Below are 17,647 nucleotides of genomic sequence, written 5' to 3'. Positions count from 1 at the left end.
TGTGCCACCGGTCTGTGGGCCGATGTGTTTTCTTTGGATGATAAAGGGAGGGAAAAAATGTGCTCCTCTTCCTCGTCTTCTTCTTCCACCTTGGTGTGACGTCGCTCCGGGCGCAGCGAAATCCTCGCTGTCACTCATGAGGGGGGAGAGAGAAAGAAACCGCAATTAGCTGCAGGAGGACCCGGCGCAGAGCTGAGAGCAGAGAGAGGGTAAACACACACACACACACACACAGAGAGAGAGAGAGAGAGAGAGAGAGAGACGTGCCATACAGTGTGTTTATGGTGGACCCGAAATAAGAGCTTATGGAATGAGGTGATGTCAGTACAGGTGTGGTAGCAGCTCTCTGATACTGTGTTTTTGCCAAGAGACTGGCACGATCTGACTCCATCTCGATGGGAAGTTTCATCATGCCACATTGTTTTCTAACTCAGCGTTTATAAGCATTGTTACAAAGAGGAAACTGTAGTTTCTGTATGCGCAAACAATGGCTAAGTTTACCAGCTGCACTCCAGAGAAGTTACTTAAAGTGTGTGTGTGTGTGCGCGCGCGTGCATGTGCGCTTGCATGTGTGTGGAATATTATCACCTGCCTGGCCAAGGGCATGTATCCACTGAAATCCAACACCATTGTACTGTAGTGGGCCATAAAAGCCCTGACACCCAACTTTGTTTCACTGCTGTGATGCAATCAATCACAAGTGTAACACAAGGCGAACTCACCCAGTCAACTACCACTGTCTTTCACTCATGCACAAATACACGTAATTGAGGATTTAACTGTCACCGATGAGACTCCTTCCCTCAAGCTATTGCTGACTTTAAGCCCTGACGTAAGGCTGGCGAAGAAAAGTCCTGACTTCAAGAGTTCGATACAAAACTTTGATGAGAACAAAGTCATATTTTATGTCATACAAGTGGAACATCTGAAGAGTAAGTTCTGCCCAAAGTATGGCCCGGAGTGGCAGGATTAGTTCGTCCAAACTTTTGATCCTTTGAAATATTTGTGTGTGTCAGTGCCTTATGAAAAGATTGAAAACACTTGAAGCAAATTCATTAAAAACCACATAGCCCACATAGAAAAATTGTTTTGGCCCAGTTTTGGCCCACATCCCACACAAGGCCCACATCCCACATGGAATGATACTTGAGCGGTCTGCTCCTCTTTGCCAAATCTGAGCCACAAGTGAGCCATAGCAACGCTGCATATCAACCAAAGGTGCCAAAGGTGGCCTGAATTAGTTTTGGCCGATTTTGTTGATATTCACCATTTTTCACATGGTCCACTTTAGGTTCAAATCTGGATCACACCTTGCCTAGAGCACCGCATGTTAGCCAACAATGGCCAACATTTCTTTTGGGATATTTGGGCCAGGTTTGCTATTTTACAAGTGGGCAACTTCAGGCCACAAAAAGACCAGACGTGTTGCATCATTGCCCTAAATGGCCCACATCTGTATGCTATCTTGAGTCAATTTAATGCATGTATATCCTACTTGACATTGCAGCAGTTGAATTAATACTAATGTTGGTGTTACATCATTGTGTTTGAGAGCTTATGACCCATTTTCCCCAACTTTCTATCAAACATGATTTCCATTGATTTATTTTCGGCATGAACAACAACTTGTAAAGACTCGAAGCTTACTCAAGGTGATCCGTCACATTTACTTTCCTGCTTTTGTTTGGTCAGAGTGTAATGGAGTGGTAATGCAGCTGCAAATGTGTTCTGACATGAGAAGAATATTCATTTATGTGCTGTTCAAATATACATGTTCTCATGTAAATAATAGACAGACAATTTTTCTTTATAATGCAAGTGAATATATTTACACAGCCTTGTTTTGACATCTATGTTTTTGTCTTGTTCAGCATCTATGTTTGATTTCCTGACAACCTGGCTTGCCAGTATGACGCTGTTTATCAGCCAAATGTCAAGTCTCAAGCGCATGAATCAACCCATGCTATTTAAACAGTAGCTGCACTAACGCAAATTCATGCTGGCACAGTTTTGGCCTCAAATCCCATCACACACCTCCCCCTGAAAACCTGAAGGTTTTAACAGTGAGGAAGGATTGACAGCTTGTCAAGCTTTGCAAACATTGTGTGTCTGCTTAGTATCAATGTCAACTCTCTCTCGATCTTCAGTGGCTGACACTGACATCTGTCCCTCTCTGTAGAACTGTATCTGTACCTGCCTGATTCAGGGTGTCTCTGGAATGCAGAAGGTCTAAAACTTATGTATGTCTTTGAAAGATTAAAAAAAAGAAAATCTAAAACATGATCGCTGAAGGAGTCTGGGCTCCCAGAACAAATTGTACTGTTTTCTATTGTAATTTTGACATTTCAGTTTGGATGCCTGCATAGTTAATGCATTAATGTAAACCTTTCACACATCAGTTCATCCACACTGGTGTGAATGTGACCCACCGTGACCAGTTCCTGACCGTCTGTAGTTTTTCAATAAAGGGTAATTCCTCTTTTAAACCAGAGAGAGGATAAAACACATGACTCCACTGCTAATCAAATGCACAGTAGCTAGTGGATAATGGGCAATATTAGTTGCATATTAGTGATGCTGTATCTTGTACCCCTGACCCCTGCACTTTGTCCCGAGTTAGATTCCACAGCCTCCAAGCTGTAGTATCACTGTCCTAAATCAATTTGACCCATATTTGATAGGTTAAGGGACCTCATTATGTAAAGTGAGTAGAGATAATGTGTGTTGTGATTTGCAGATACAAATAAAACAGAATCTAATTGAACTGAAATCCCTTTATTGCACTTATACAATATGGGATTATATTGGAACTGAGTGTTGTAGTGATTCATTGCAAAACAGTCTGCAAACATGTACAAGTGAGGATTACACCAGGACTGTTCTGATAGTTACAGTACTTCATGGATATATAATACAAAGTAGGAGATACTTATATATTATTAATGAATCATTAGGTAGTAACAGGTTCATAAAAACCTGTGAATCAACACTGACCACTTCTCTGTGAGTAGTTTACGTGAGCGGCACAAAAACTAAACACTGATTCATTATTTATCAGTTGTTTTCAGGCACCTTCAGGTGAAGTTGAACATTATGCTGAGTATTTAACAAGCTTTCTTACAATGAATTAAATTACTAAAGTAAACTGTAGAGTGTTTGTCACTTTCAATCCTTGGGCCACTTGACGTGGGAATGCTCCAGGTTTGATGGGGTTGCATGTGGTTTGGGAACTAGACATCTAATCTTGATGTGAAAAGAGTTTTTCTTTCCCTTCAGTGTTTTTGGTTGTGTTTGGCCAATGCAGACAGTGTTGCAAATCAGTGAGCAGAAGCCCTTACGACCGTATTGGATTTGAAGGATTTCTGCATTAATAAAATGATTTGTACTATGTGATTCAGCTTCCTGAGAGAGGCTTTGCTCTGTGATGCCCTTGAGCCACTCAAGCGTCACCAAAATCAATTTTATCTTTGCAGCCCTGATCTCAGATGAAGAGACATTTCTTTTTCCATTCTTCTTAAACCCATCCAGGTCAGCATGAGTCCAACATAGAAAATCAGCATCTGGTTGTCTGGTCATTTCTGAATCCACCATATTCTAGAGTTTTCACATCTAGTAATGAAACTAATAGATGTAGCTCAGAAGTGATGTCAGCAGTATCTGCTCTTCCTCCAGATGTGTCCAGGCTCCCTAGGTTCTCTGTTGCTTCACTGAAATAACTGTGTTGAATTAAATTTTCATTTATTGAAAATGTATCCTTAAAAATAATAAACAAGAGTAATATTCAAATTCATGCTCCCTACACGGTATTTGTACATTTGTAGACTTACATGTCTTTCTCTTTGCCTCCACATCCATTGACCTGTTTCTTTCTCTTGCACGTCAAGTGCTCGAATCAAAACAAGGTGAATAATTAACACTCTGTGCCTGAGACAGAGCACACAGTGATGTTCTAACAAAGAAAGCTGAACTCTGTGGAGTTTGGCTGCATTTGTTCACGCATTGATATGTGAACCGGCACCAGCTGCAACAAACGTAGAACATTATGAGAATTGAGTTATCTCAATACACTATAAATAACTGCAGCATAGTTGTGAGCAAAAACATGAGACTTGAAATAGGCTTTGTGCCGGCTGTTCTCTCTCCCAACATCTATCTTTCAGCCACCTTATGCTCTCTTTTCCCCCCTCTCCTCTGTTTCTACGTCTCACTATTCCCCAGTTTCTCCCTCGTCTTGTCCCTCTCTCCGCTGGATGAGTGTGTTTTGTTAGGAAGGGCTGATTCTTCATACTTGGCTGAGGTTTTACGGACAATAAAGATCTGATTTCAAAGTCCGGCAGGGTGTTGGGCCTGGGGTCTTGGCTCACAGCTTAAGTTGCCTGCTGGGAGGAGACGCTGCACAGCCCCTAACCAGATGGCCATCAGCCCACTTACATTAGATTCATATTGTACATTATGTGCATTGTTCGGATTCTTGCCTGTTAGCTTACCTCACTATCTTGGTCTTGGACAGTGACAAAATAAGCTCAGTCATGCATGTATTGTCTGTTGTATTTGCTGTAAAAAAGAAGGGGAAAACCACTACAAGCTGCTTCTATCAAGATAAACAACGTGCATATAGAGTTTGCATGAAAAACATTGATATTCTGCAGCCGACTCTTAAAAGCTGGAGCTCCTTGAATGCACTTTAAACAGACAGCTCTTTAATTTCTGCTCAATTACAATGGAAGCTTGTCAAAGATTAGTTTAATGTGGTGAAGAACTTTATGCCATTAATAGAAGTTCTCAAAATGAGTTGAAACCAGGTGACTGTCAGAAACAGCACAAGTGACAGAATGGGCTCAAACCACCACTGTGCTCCTCCGCGAGGTTTACTCTCTCCTCTCTGTCTAATATTGCTAGAAGTGAAAGATTCAGTGCCTTGCTTAAAGACACCTCCGCAGGACAGATGTTCGCCAACACAGGAGCTGGAACCAGGGTTTTGCTCGTTTGAGCGTAGTCTCTCCATCCTCCCTCTCCCTGGTTCCCATGATGACGATGATCCCACATTGACCTTAAAAGCTTCTATGATCCACCGGAGTTCCCTCACTTGTTTATTCCATGACTGTAACATTTTAATCACATGGCTCAGAGTGGAGATGTGTGACGTGTCCCTCCAGCATGTCTAATACATCTGCAGGGACTCGGTTCAGAGTTGTAAAAAGAGAACGCCCTGATAAATACAGGAGCTTCACTCAGAGCAGCCAACAGTGCATTTTTTAGTCATTAAACATATAATATTGGTTTTGCTCTCCATGACATTTTGCAGCTGAGGAAATCGACAAATGACAAAGTCCCTGTGTCAGACTTTTTAATATATAATTCCTTTGGCGTCCTTAAACTGCAGCACTTTGTGTTAGGGCAAGTTGAGTCAAACGCAGTTCATTTCACACTGGTTCACACTTATACAATTACAATCACAGCTGCAGAGTAAAGTGTACATGCTGCTGCAGTACAGTTAATTTTAAAGCCAACATTTAATAAAATGGTAACGATTTCATTTCAAGAATTTCCTTATTATTAGATTTAATAACAACAATGGCAATAGTTTTATAGCTATAATGCCATGTCGGTTGTTTCACTTTGGCCCATGATGGACACACTTTGCTAATAGTGCCATCATACATGTCGAGATGGATCTGGAGGATTTCCGTGATCGGCTTCACCAGCTTATCCCGCCCTGTTTGCCGTTGCTTTGCAACAGAGCTGAAGTTGGACATTTCTCTTCTTTCTTTTAAATGCGTACTGTTGCCCAGCAGTTTAATCATTATAACATTTGACAACCCCTGCTGTTTTCCTCTAAAGACACCAGGAGGTTAAAGGTCCAGTGTGTAAGATTTAGGTGAAAGGGAACAATTGGCAGAAATTTAATATAGAATAATCCTCATGAGGTTTTCACTAGTTTGTTTCATCTAAATTGTATGAATTTCACTTTTCTTTACCCCAGAAAAGGCCCTTTATATTTAAATACTTTATATTTACATCGAGGGGACCGTATCTACGGAGGCTGCCATCTTTTTTACATTAGTCCAGACTGGACAAACTAAAACCTTTTGAGTTTTTATGACAATTAAAGGCTACCACAGGTTCTTTTTCATGTTTGAAAGGTGAGGGGTGTTCAGCTGCAACATGAAATTTCACCACTAGATATCACAAAATTCTACACACTGTACCTTTAAGGTTTTTATGTAGCCATCTCAACATCTAATAGATTCACATAGAAATCCATGGTTCGTACTGGAATACTGTATCATACTGTGGACTGTGTCATAATGTACTGGAAACTCTCATGTGAGAAATCTTATCTATACAGACAAAAACACTAGATAAACAATCACTTGCAATAACTTGTGGTTTCCCCTTGGGTCTGTCATTGATTGAACTGAAAGAGTGTTGGTCTGGGTTATGAAGTGTTCTCTCCCTCCCTCCTTAACCCAGGAAAAGCTAACAGGCCTAACCCCTGTCCCGCCACACCTATCACACACACGCTGCACACACATTCCCCTTCTCACACTGCTTTCATCTGGGTGTGAAATGGATTCCTACTGTCTGCCAGAATGCACCACCTATCTCTGGATGTGATTCTCTTTTGCCCTCTTTATCCTCTGTTTTTCTTTCTTTTTCTGTGCCACACGTGCGCCCCTTTTGTTTCCCTGCCTCGCCCACACTGCACGACACACATTCCCGGGCGATTATTATCCAAAATGATTAGAAATCCCATTGGGGCTAATATTTTATATGACAACTTGAGTTAGATCCAAATCAGAAACACATGACGACCCGAACGTTTTAAAAACAAACCACAGTCATCCCTGGAATCCCCAGGAGAGAGGCATGTTCATAAAATTCCTCCATAACTGGCATACACACTTAAAGTGTGTGAAAGATTGTAGTATGAAATATTGATACCTCTCGCTGCCACATGATTTTACATGTCCAGAAGCAGAAAGTCTGTTTTCAGAGGAAGGAACTGAAGTTATGCAAAATGATGGTCTTGTCACAGCAAGTAATGAAAGTAAACCCTGTTCCAGGAAACTGCCTCTCAACGAGAATGGCTGCAATCTGTCAACAAAAGCTACATAATGCAGTGTGATTCAGATATATCCTGCTTTTTCTCTAGCGTAGGACCGGCCCACTTTCAGCTCTGTGACCTGATCGTAATTGGACACATATTATTTGGACCGTAACAATCTGCAGACGCTTGAAACCGACCAGATGACCCGTTATCTGGGAGGATAAATGGTAACCCCACAAAGAGCCAATGATAAGGAGTTAAACTCCAAGGTTCCAGTGAACCAGCTACAGACCTTTTCTCAGTAAGATCTATCTGACTTATAGCACTGGAATTGCCAGAGGAATTTGAATTGTTCAAGAATCTCCTCCTGCAGTGCCATATTTGTACACAGGCAGAGAGGAGGGGAGAAAACACTTAAGTATGTTGTGCCTCTGCACAGTCATCAGGTTTGTGCCCTCACAGCTGGCAAGTTTTAATGTGACTGCTCTGTGACCTCTTCTCAGAGAATTACTTCATTGCTTTTTAAATTCAAAACTATGCAGCATAAAGCAAATTTAAAATATAAGCCTGGAAACACATTTTCATTCTTGGTTCAAAAGAGCAGGTGGACCTAAAATGCAGGAGTGAGGCAGGTCCAATAAAAAAAACAGAATTTATTCAACACACAACACAGGGAGCATGCCCCGCAGAAAAACAAAAGGCAAACATAAACTGTTCAGAAAAAACAAAGCAGAACGACAGAGACAAATCAGGCAGAGACAGAACCAAACAGACGACTGGACAGAGGTGAGGACTTAAATACACACTGAACTGATGACAAACTAGAGACAGGTGGCACGGGACAAACAGGTGAGACACATCAAGGCAGCAAAACTGGAGGGAAACACACAAAGGCAGGAAGTAAAACGATCTGAAACACATGAGGGAGACCTGAACTTCAAAATAAAACAGGAAACACAGAAGGAACAAATTTAAACACAAGGAAACTCAGATAAAAATCAAATAACCAAAAGAGTCCATAATCAGAAAGTGTAAAAAAAAACCTCTTTATCTAGAAGTTCAGAGCCGAGAGCTGTGACGTACATTCACAAGATAAATCCTAATGCTGCACACACTGCTTGAGCTCTATTTACATCTGATAGCTTTGGTAAATTAATGTTATGGTGATCACAACAAACTGTTTACTAAAGTTGTGTGCATGTTGTGATGCGTCCATTTTATATTGCTGTATCATTTAACACCTTGATATTTCTGTGGAGCTGAACACAAACAGCTCTATGGAGAGATGCTTAAGAGAGGGACCCTCCTCTGTTTGTTATGTGACGTCTGCCAAAAGATTTATGATATTCCAGAGGTTGCCGTAATGCACGGCAGAAACACAGCAGTGCATCAGCAAACCAATAAAAAAGTGATGTAACACATCCGGAATCAAACATGTGAGCGCATCAGTTTCACAAATGTTTTACAAGGGAAGAAACTGCACACAAATATGTTGTGGCCATTTTTTGTAGATAATTAAATAAGATATCATGGGAACAAATGGGATTTACAATATTTTACCAAACCATACCATACCACAGCTTACTATATCACACCAAACCATATCTCACCATTACACACCATACCAAACCACATCATGCCAAACAATACCATGCCATACATTACTTTATGAAACGTTATAAAATACTTAATAAATCTCTCAAGGGTGAGACTTTAAGTCACTTTACACTCACGACAGACAATAGTCAACAGAAAATCATCTTGTGTGGTATAATAATCACAATCCTCAGTGCAACCATCGTCCTAATCAACAATAAACCATCATCATCATCATCATACTGATATGTCTTCCACCACGGCCCAGGCAGTTTTTTGGCAGTATGACCTTATATGTGTATGATTTACAAAATAAGCTGTTCTAGGTGGCACATAGGCTGCGACCCATTCAGTGTGCTTTACAGGGTATGACATCAACCCCTCTGCAGCTAATGAGCCTTTTTAAACAAAAGCAGACATGACAGAGTTTATGAAAACATAATGAGTCTTTTATTGATTCAATAGATGTTTTGATCTTTGTAAAATTTGAGCTGAAGCTTAACGGACCGGTCCTGAAGCAGTGCTATTGCTGGATAACCATTTTAACATCTGTCACATTTCAAACACTCAAGTGTCGACACAATGATCCAGCAGACTTTCCTAATTTCTCAGTTAAGTCGCCCATTTGGAATTAGTTATTTTTAATCCAATAGCAGAAATCATTTGGGCCAGACGGGGCCAAACGTGTTCTCCAAAATGTGTCACATCTATTTGGGACTGATGAAGCTCACCACTGAGCTTTTGATTATTAGATTACATTAGATTAGGCCAACGCACGATGTGGTGTTGTTCTCACACACTGTGTTTGTGGATACACAGCATAGATCAATGAGTGTGTGTGTGTGTGTGTGTGTGTGTGTGTGTGTGTGTGTTTTGCAGCAAGCCAAAATTCCGAAGGTACTTTTCTCTGATTTGATGAAATGATAGAAAGGTATTTTTGAATTTGTATTGCTTGAAACCACATTTATTTGGTTGAGGAAGTCATGATGTTTATTTAAAGATTTACAACAGCAACAAAAATGTAAATATTTCCATTGGGTCCTTCATAAGAAATGAAATCAGATTATTTATTATTTTTTCCTCATTCCTTCACCTTCCTCACACACACACACACACACACACACACACACAGACACACACACAGTGACTATTCAGTGTGATTCATCAGCATTACCGGCAGAACAGTAACTTTATTATAACAGATCTTATCTAAGTCTGCCCTGCTCACCATTTGAAAGCCCCGGGTATTTTTACTCTTTCTTCTCCGTCCAGCTCATGTCCAGAGGGCTGGTGGTGTTGTTTGCAAAGAGATAGAGGGGGACCAGATGGGCAACACACACACACACACACACACACACACAGATGATCTTGGAGATAGAAGGAGATGACTTCTGGATCAACCCTTATACTCTCCGAGCCTCACCAGCCACACACATTCTCACACACACACACATATTCATACACACACACACACTCAGAGCAGATTTTTTTTTATAGAAGCACATACTGATATTGACCTTTTTATACTCTAATATCAAAATTTCTACTCATAAATGTTACAGGAACTTCTTTTGCTCGTAGATCAAAAGTTTTAAACAATTTAAAATGAGCTGTGACCTTGATTCCAAATTTACTTATATAATCAACATGTCAAAACTTCCCTAAAACATTGTATTCTTCAATTTCAGATAAAAGCTTCTTTATCAGTGAAACATGTTGTAATCTTCAGTCATTTATATGACAAATGCCAGTGCCTCATTACTTTACCCTCATCGTGCTGCTCTACTGGGGCCTGTCTGTTTAGGATGCACACGGTTAATGCTGTTTCTCAGTCGTTACAGAAACATCACCACTCATAGCTTGTTTCCTCTGTTAAATGTGGATGAAATGAAGCTCAGCTGTGACTTCAGGCAAAATGGGCAGATTAGTTTCTTTGTAAATACCGCCATCTTGTGGTGACTGTTCAAAACGTAAGCACTGATGCTACAACATTATATAAAAGTTAGAAAAGGTGCAATTCATACTTTACAGGAAATAACACAAAGCCAAGAGACAACAAATGCATAACACTTCATGTTGATTGAATACATTCATTGAATACATTTTTTGACCAACACCATTACTCTTGTTTTCTATATCAGTTATAAGCTATTATTAGAATAACTGTTTGGTTGTCAGCCTGTGAGAAAAAGCCCCTCTGATTAACAGAAAATATATCCATTACCTTCTTATAAACATGTGCAGACCTAATGACTCATTTGAAACTGTAAAAACACAAGTCTATGTATCACTAACATAAACACAGTTTTATGACTCATCAATCGTTGGCGTAGAGAAGAGCACCAGCATTGTAATGCTGCTGAACAGTAACTGTTCGACTCACAGGTTTATATCCATCCCTGTGGTATTGAGTTTTTTCCCCCTTATATACAAGAGCATTAACATGAAATAATAGACATTTAACTCCAGCAATATAATAAAACAATCTAGTAAATTAAAAGATTTGACAAATTTTTATTTCATTTCATTTTGTGCCAACAAAACAGGTTTCACACCTCCATGGCATGGACACCAGTCTGGAATGGCACGGCTCGGTAAATCAAGAAGCAGGTGAGGTATTGTTTAGATAAGTGTTATACATTTGTATGATACAGTCTATGATACACACACACACACACACACACACACACACACACACACACACACACACACACACACACACACACATATAGCGACCAGGCTGCACTTTGCATCCTGACCGCAGGGTGGCAGCACATGTAAACACATGGGGGCTTACACAACCCATTACCTATGAATGTTACCAAACGCTGAGGGTGAGTTCTGTAACATGCTGCTGCTCCTCCACACAACCCGGTGGTCTCTCTGAGGGTGAGTCCAGCTCAGTTCACACTATTATTGTTCGAAACTCGCTTTACGCAGAGATTTACTCCCGCTGACACTATGAGTCAAGGGCAAAAAGATTTCAACCGGATACCGTGATGTGTTTTCATTGTGACTTTGCTGTCATCCAGTTTCCACGTGTATCTGCTTCTCCTGTGATGTGTTCTAGTTTCTTTGTTCTACCGTAGTTACAAAGTGAACCACATGGTGCGTAAAAGTCACGATAACTGTTCTTGTCCCCCGCAGGAAGACACTGTCACGTCACAGAAACAATGAAGTCAGTTTCCTGCCTCTCCTCGTCTGTGAGAGCTGCGTGTCAACACACCTCAGCGTGCTCGTTATTCAATCCTCTGCTTCGTCGCAGTTCGGGGGGAAGATGCGCCAACGTGCCCGGCAGAGGTGTAGTTGTGCAGCAACCGTGCGTAACGGCTGTGCGTCCTTATCACGGCATGTACGTGAACTCAGCGGCGGCGAGTGCAGCCCCTCTCCCCACCGCAGTGCCCCTGCTAGGGAAAGGAGACGACGCTCACCAGGTTGTAAGACGCACGCCCCCTACAGCTGCTCCTCACCTCTCTCCGTACAGACCCCACATCAGACAACAGGGCAATGCAACAGCAGGAGTCAGCATCCAGTCTCTGTTTGAAGGGGAGGTGATCCCTGAGCTGCTCTCCAGACTGGCAGACTCCCCCAGCAATGACAGGGCAGAGGGCCTGGCCACTTTACTTGGAGCTTGTGCTGAATTTGGCTTGGGAGCCCAGAGCCCTGTCGTACAGCGACTGTTACAAGAGTGCCTGCTGCTCCTCTCCAACAGGGACATCGGGGCGGCACAGCTCTGCCACCTGGGTGAGGTGGCCCACGCTCTGGAGGGTCGCCAGTCAGCGGTGGTGACAGAGGTCCTGAACTCCATAGGCGCTGCTGTAGAAGAGGATGTTGTGTCTCCCAATGAGGCCGTCAGAGTCTACTCCCTGCTGGCTCTGTGCTACGACCCTGCCAGCCAGCGGCAGACGAGCATGCTGCCCACTTTGCACAGACACACACAGAGGCTGGTCCACCGGCTGACAGCCAGTCAAGTCAGCGACGTCCTGCAGTCCCTGCTGAAGCTACCGCAGAGACAAGTAGGAAGAGCAGCTACTGCTCAGATTGTTTCTCATTTCGGCTTCTACTGACACATTTTTGAACATCACAAGCTCATTTCTATTCGCGCCGACCTGCAGTTATTATCATAAGAAGTCTATACATACAGTTTATGCTGTAAGTGCAGTGTTAGGAGACTGATGCTAACATTTTGTTTCCATAGAACATTTCTCTGGTGCTGAGGCTGTGTCGCAGGGCGTCACGGGTCTTCAGTGTTTTCAGCGATGATGAAATAATGAAGGTGCTCTCTGCCCTGATGATCCTGGGACAGCATCATGGAGAGCTCCTGGTTGCTATGGAGAAAAACCTGCCAGGTGTGATTGACTTGTTTTCATTGGTTGTTTCATTCCGAAGATGCTTCGTTCTTCAAGTCATTTTTTGTTTTCGGCACAAATACTTTGAAAAAAAAATCACGAAGTGCTTGACTGTGTGTGTGTGTGTGTGTGTGTGTGTGTGTGTGTGTGTGTGTGTGTGTGTGTGTTAGGGAGGCTGGGAGAGTGCGACCCGGAGCTGATCAGCACCGTCATGGAGTATTGTCTACGAATGAGGTGCCGCTCTGAGCCGATCTTTGAGGCTGTGGCTGAGAACTTTGTGCATCATGCTGAGAGACACACAACCCTTCAGATAGCCAAACAGACTGTCGCCATGGGGAGACTCAACTACCTGCCTCAGGTACAAATCCTACAACAAGACACAACTGTCAACTGAACTTATATCTCCTCAACCGTTCATCTTCTTGGTTTCACGTCACTTGGCATGTGTACTGTTTGCGGTCCTGGGAAGTGCAGTGCAGAGATTGGTGCATTTGGACATGCAGACACATTTATTAGAAATTTAATTAACAGCTGAAGTTCAACATGTCTTCGTCTACGTCCTTGGATAAACAACAGCAGAGGCCAGCCATTGAAATCTGTCCCTCCAGATCATTTTTTATACTTTGATTCTTATAATTTCACCATATTGAACTGACACAGACATTCACAGGTGCTGATCTTCTTCGTGGCAACAACATACACGGAATTACTTCCTCTTTTGAAGGGCAATTTGTACTTGAAATTAACATGCAATGTATTGTATGCAAGATGATTGACAGAACTCACTGTTTCATCTTCTCTCCTCGAGCCAATACCGCAGTTTTACATCAGCAGGAAAAAAGAGTATGTTCTAATGTATCTCCCCTTCACTCTTCAGTGCTCCAGGCAGATGTTCAAGAAGCTTGAGAGCATTTTATCAACAAGGTTTTCCCAGTTCCAGCCTCGCTCACTGATAGAGGTGCTGCACGCCTGCATCCACCTGGAACGCTTCCCACTCAACTACACATCCAAAGTCTTCAGTCCCTACTTCCTACAGAGGCTGCAAGGTAACTACAGGACTCGTATGAGAGAGACACTGTCACACGTCAGGACAAACATTCACCGATGATTTAACAGTAGGTCTCCTTCTCGGAAGTCAAGCCTGTGTCCGTTTTAAGGAGCAGGTGGTCCCAAAAATGCAAAACCCAGGTAGAATAACAAGGTTAGGTTATAGATAAAGGGCCAACTAACAGTACATTGTGGTGCTCCTGTCACCAGCTTCCAGAAAACGTCCATATCACACGTAAGACGCAAACTGACAAAGGATGTCACAGAGACTTATACACTCAGGGATGATCGGACACAGGTGAAACACATGAGGAGCAGGTGCAGACGATCACAGGGGCGGGAAACAGGACAAAGACAGGAAGTTTAAGGCAGAGACACACGAGGAGTAGAAACAAAATAAAACAGGAAACGCAGAACTCAGAATGAAACAAGTCAATAATAAACAAAGGGTCCACAGCCAAAGCAGTGAAAAATCCTAAAACCTCGTCTAGAGTCCAGAGTCATGACAATTTTTTCCTTTCAGTTCACACACATTCTTTATGAAAAAGTTCACAGTATTTGTACTATGTGGAGCTCAGTACAAACCATGGTAGTTTTGCTGTTTTCATAGAAAAATGCCACAAAAGCTACTGATTTACAGCATGTGGCTTTTTGAGCATGTCTGTGTATGTAATGTGACGTGTGCATGTAACAAACATATGTAGTGTATGTAACGTAGTGTGTCTGTCATGTTTGTGTAGTGTGTTTGTCATGTACATGTAGTGTGTGTCATGCAGTGTGTATTTAATGTACATGTAGTGTGTATGCAGTATAGTGTGTATGTACAAGGTAAATGAATGCCATGTAACCTGTCCCTGTTCGTCCCACAGCACAGGGGCAGCCACTGGACAGGAAGGCACTGGCACAACTGACACAGCTCCATCTGTCCACCTCATTAGAGTGTAAACACTTCTGGGTGAGCATCACACAACTCAAGAGGGTTCTTTATGTTTAAATGGGGCCGATCCACTAAGATCACATTGCCAAAAAATATGAGGTTTCATTTTGCTTAAAGAAAAAAATCCTTGATGTCGTCTTCATCAGGGTCCCATACTGCCTCCTTTCCTCCATGTGAAGAAGTTCTCCTCTGTGGACCATGCCTTTGAGACACCTATGGACAGTCTCATGTACAAACATGTCAAAGGGTCACTCAGGCGGCTGCTGGGAGGGAAGTTCTACTTAACAACAATCTTAACTCCGATTGGATACACTATAGGTAAACAAATGGTGTCATTACATTTGGGCATGACGCGATTTTATGGATTAAGAGTTATGGTACGCAGCATAGCCTTTTTTGCCAATCACGTTACATGTTTATCCTTTCAAGATAATTATAAAGCTGATAAATACATGATCGCTGCAGTGGAATTAATACATCACGCTAAGCTAACCTAAATAAGACATATCCTGTGTTGCGACTGCTGTACTCATGGATATGTTTTGTTTTTCTTCTTCTTCCCAAGATGTGGAGATATGCCTGGATAAGGACGGGTATGTTCTGCCTCCCTCTCAGTGGGATCGCACTAACAGGAGGTAAGAGCTGCTGCTGCAGTCACAGAGGTTCCTCTTAAACATACGAAAAGTTGGTGATAAACTAGTGAGGCACTTAGTGGAGAGTCTACTTTCACAAAGGCCCAACATCAATTCATTCAAGCTGCACAAAATTGCACACAGTCAGATATCAGTTTCATCAAGATCCATGAATTATTCCCGGGGGGAAAAAACGCACATCGAAAAATGTTACGGAAAGTAAAAATAAATAATTTTGGCCCACGTCTATCTTTACATCAAATTTTGTGCAAATCAGAATTCAGTGGGTTTTGCTTAATCCTACTTACAAATAAACAAACAGACATGGCGGCAGTAATAAGATAATGAGACAGCCATATCCAAACACAGCCCTCAAAGAACAAGCAGTGTAGTTGATGGATGGATGATATGATTATTGTTGTTTCTGTGCAGGATGGCTCTGTGTTTAGACAGTAAAGACCGTTTCTGCAGCAACACGCAGCACCTGCTGGGAAAGGAAGCCACAAAGAGGAGACACCTCTGCAGGATGGGCTATGAGGTGGTGCAGGTATGTGTTCATCACCAAACTGGGCAGAAGGGAATTTTACAGCTTTTTTAGCTGCTATATTTGCAGCTAACTAGTGTAAAAACCTTTTATATCCGTAATATTTGTTAAATCATTTTCAGATTGTCTCCACTTTACAACAAGCTGTGTTCTTCTCTAACAGATCCCTTACTTTGAATTGGAAAAACTGAGAACAGAGAAGGAGCAGCTCCAATATCTCCGAAACAAGGTCTTTCCCACCATCTTCAAGTTCAACCACCGATGTCAGACACCTCGCAAGCTGAGGGCAGGTTCAACTAGAGCTTCTTCACTGACTTTAAATGGTTGATCGGTTTGTAGCTGTACAAATCTACCAGCCTTGCACTGAACTGGACAGAAAAATACAAAGAAGATACAAGGTTAAGCATCAAATGGTAAACAGCTTCAACACACGTCCTAATGGAATTTTTTTTTTTTGCAAAACAGGCATTCAAATGCCCAATAACCCAGATATAATTTAACTGAGTGATCTTCTGCGATTTTTTATTTCTTCCCATTTCCCCTTAGCTCTTGTCGATTTATGAAATAAGCTGCCTTATTTTAAGCATCAAAGTAAAAAGGATTCAATAAATATTTCAATTGTCTACAAGGATATCTTATATCAAAGCTGTTTACTGAGTGAAAGCAGAGACTGGATATGTGTTATTTTCTTTTATCAAAAGACTTTTTAAAAGGATAAAGATAAATAAAATCATAACTAAGCTTTTAACAGTGTTAGCAGCTGGAAAACTACCTCCCTGACCATTTGAGTGACTATACATCTTTTATTTGCACCTTATGACTGAGTGTAGCATTCATTTTAAGGCTATAGCTAACTGACCATACCACCAATTCAGGGAGCAAAATCTTTGACAAATATTTCTTGATTATTTATGGTCTGCCATGACTTAATTATGTTGCTGAATGGACGTGATATTAATTATGTTTTGTGTAAATATTGTGAAACGCTTCTATATACTGTATGTCCTTGGCCCTGTTGTACTGTTTGCACCGGTTTTGTTGGGGCAGAAAAATGAGTTTGAAATGTTCAAACTCAAAATGAGACGTACATGAGATGTACAAATCTGTGACAAGGAATTTGCTTCAATTTTATGTATGAAGGTGGAACATAAATTGCCTCAGTTCATGTTTTGGATCGGTGGTTTCATTTTATAAACTGTCCAATAAAATATTAATGAGTAACCGTGAGTGGAATCATCAAAATTATTTTAGGTAGTGGAGGAATAAATGGACGTTTGCAGCATGTTGTTAGCAGCACTGCAAAACAGTGATATACTAGTAGACAGTAAGGTGGTCTGTGGGTTCATTTTAAATCAATTTGTTAATTTTTCCATTTAAACCAATCAGATGATGATATTTCTGCCAATACCAAAGTGTTATAGATAGAATCTCTTTTATTGATCCCCAAACCTTTGGTAATAACTTAATACAGCTGCAGCAGCATTTATGTAA

At 41.5% G+C, this 17,647-nt stretch overlaps 1 protein-coding gene across 1 annotated transcript; it reads left to right on the top strand.

Annotated features, from left to right (window-relative positions):
- The first annotated feature begins 79 nt into the window (after positions 1-79).
- On the top strand, positions 80-17,381 carry LOC109631074 (FAST kinase domain-containing protein 3, mitochondrial-like). Its single transcript, XM_069532910.1, has 11 exons — positions 80-209; positions 11,194-11,257; positions 11,795-12,663; positions 12,846-12,996; positions 13,167-13,354; positions 13,874-14,042; positions 14,913-14,998; positions 15,127-15,298; positions 15,546-15,615; positions 16,045-16,159; positions 16,320-17,381. Exons 2-11 carry the CDS (start codon positions 11,212-11,214, stop codon positions 16,482-16,484), a joined length of 2,031 nt encoding a protein of 676 aa, XP_069389011.1. The 5' UTR covers positions 80-209; positions 11,194-11,211; the 3' UTR covers positions 16,485-17,381.
- Positions 17,382-17,647: the final 266 nt, after the last annotated feature.

This window comes from Paralichthys olivaceus, chromosome 10 (genome assembly GCF_024713975.1).
Source record: "Paralichthys olivaceus isolate ysfri-2021 chromosome 10, ASM2471397v2, whole genome shotgun sequence".
NCBI lineage: Eukaryota > Metazoa > Chordata > Actinopteri > Pleuronectiformes > Paralichthyidae > Paralichthys > Paralichthys olivaceus.
Note: the sequence above shows the minus strand (reverse complement) of the source record. Positions and strands in the feature narration are given on the sequence as shown.

Coding starts and splice junctions, on each gene's coding strand:
- LOC109631074 (XM_069532910.1), top strand. CDS start 11,212: ATGGACACCAGTCTGGAATGGCACGGCTCGGTAAATCAAGAAGCAG. Junction 12,997..13,166: donor TATGGAGAAAAACCTGCCAG/GTGTGATTGACT, acceptor TGTGTGTGTTAG/GGAGGCTGGGAGAGTGCGAC. Junction 15,299..15,545: donor TCCGATTGGATACACTATAG/GTAAACAAATGG, acceptor CTTCTTCCCAAG/ATGTGGAGATATGCCTGGAT.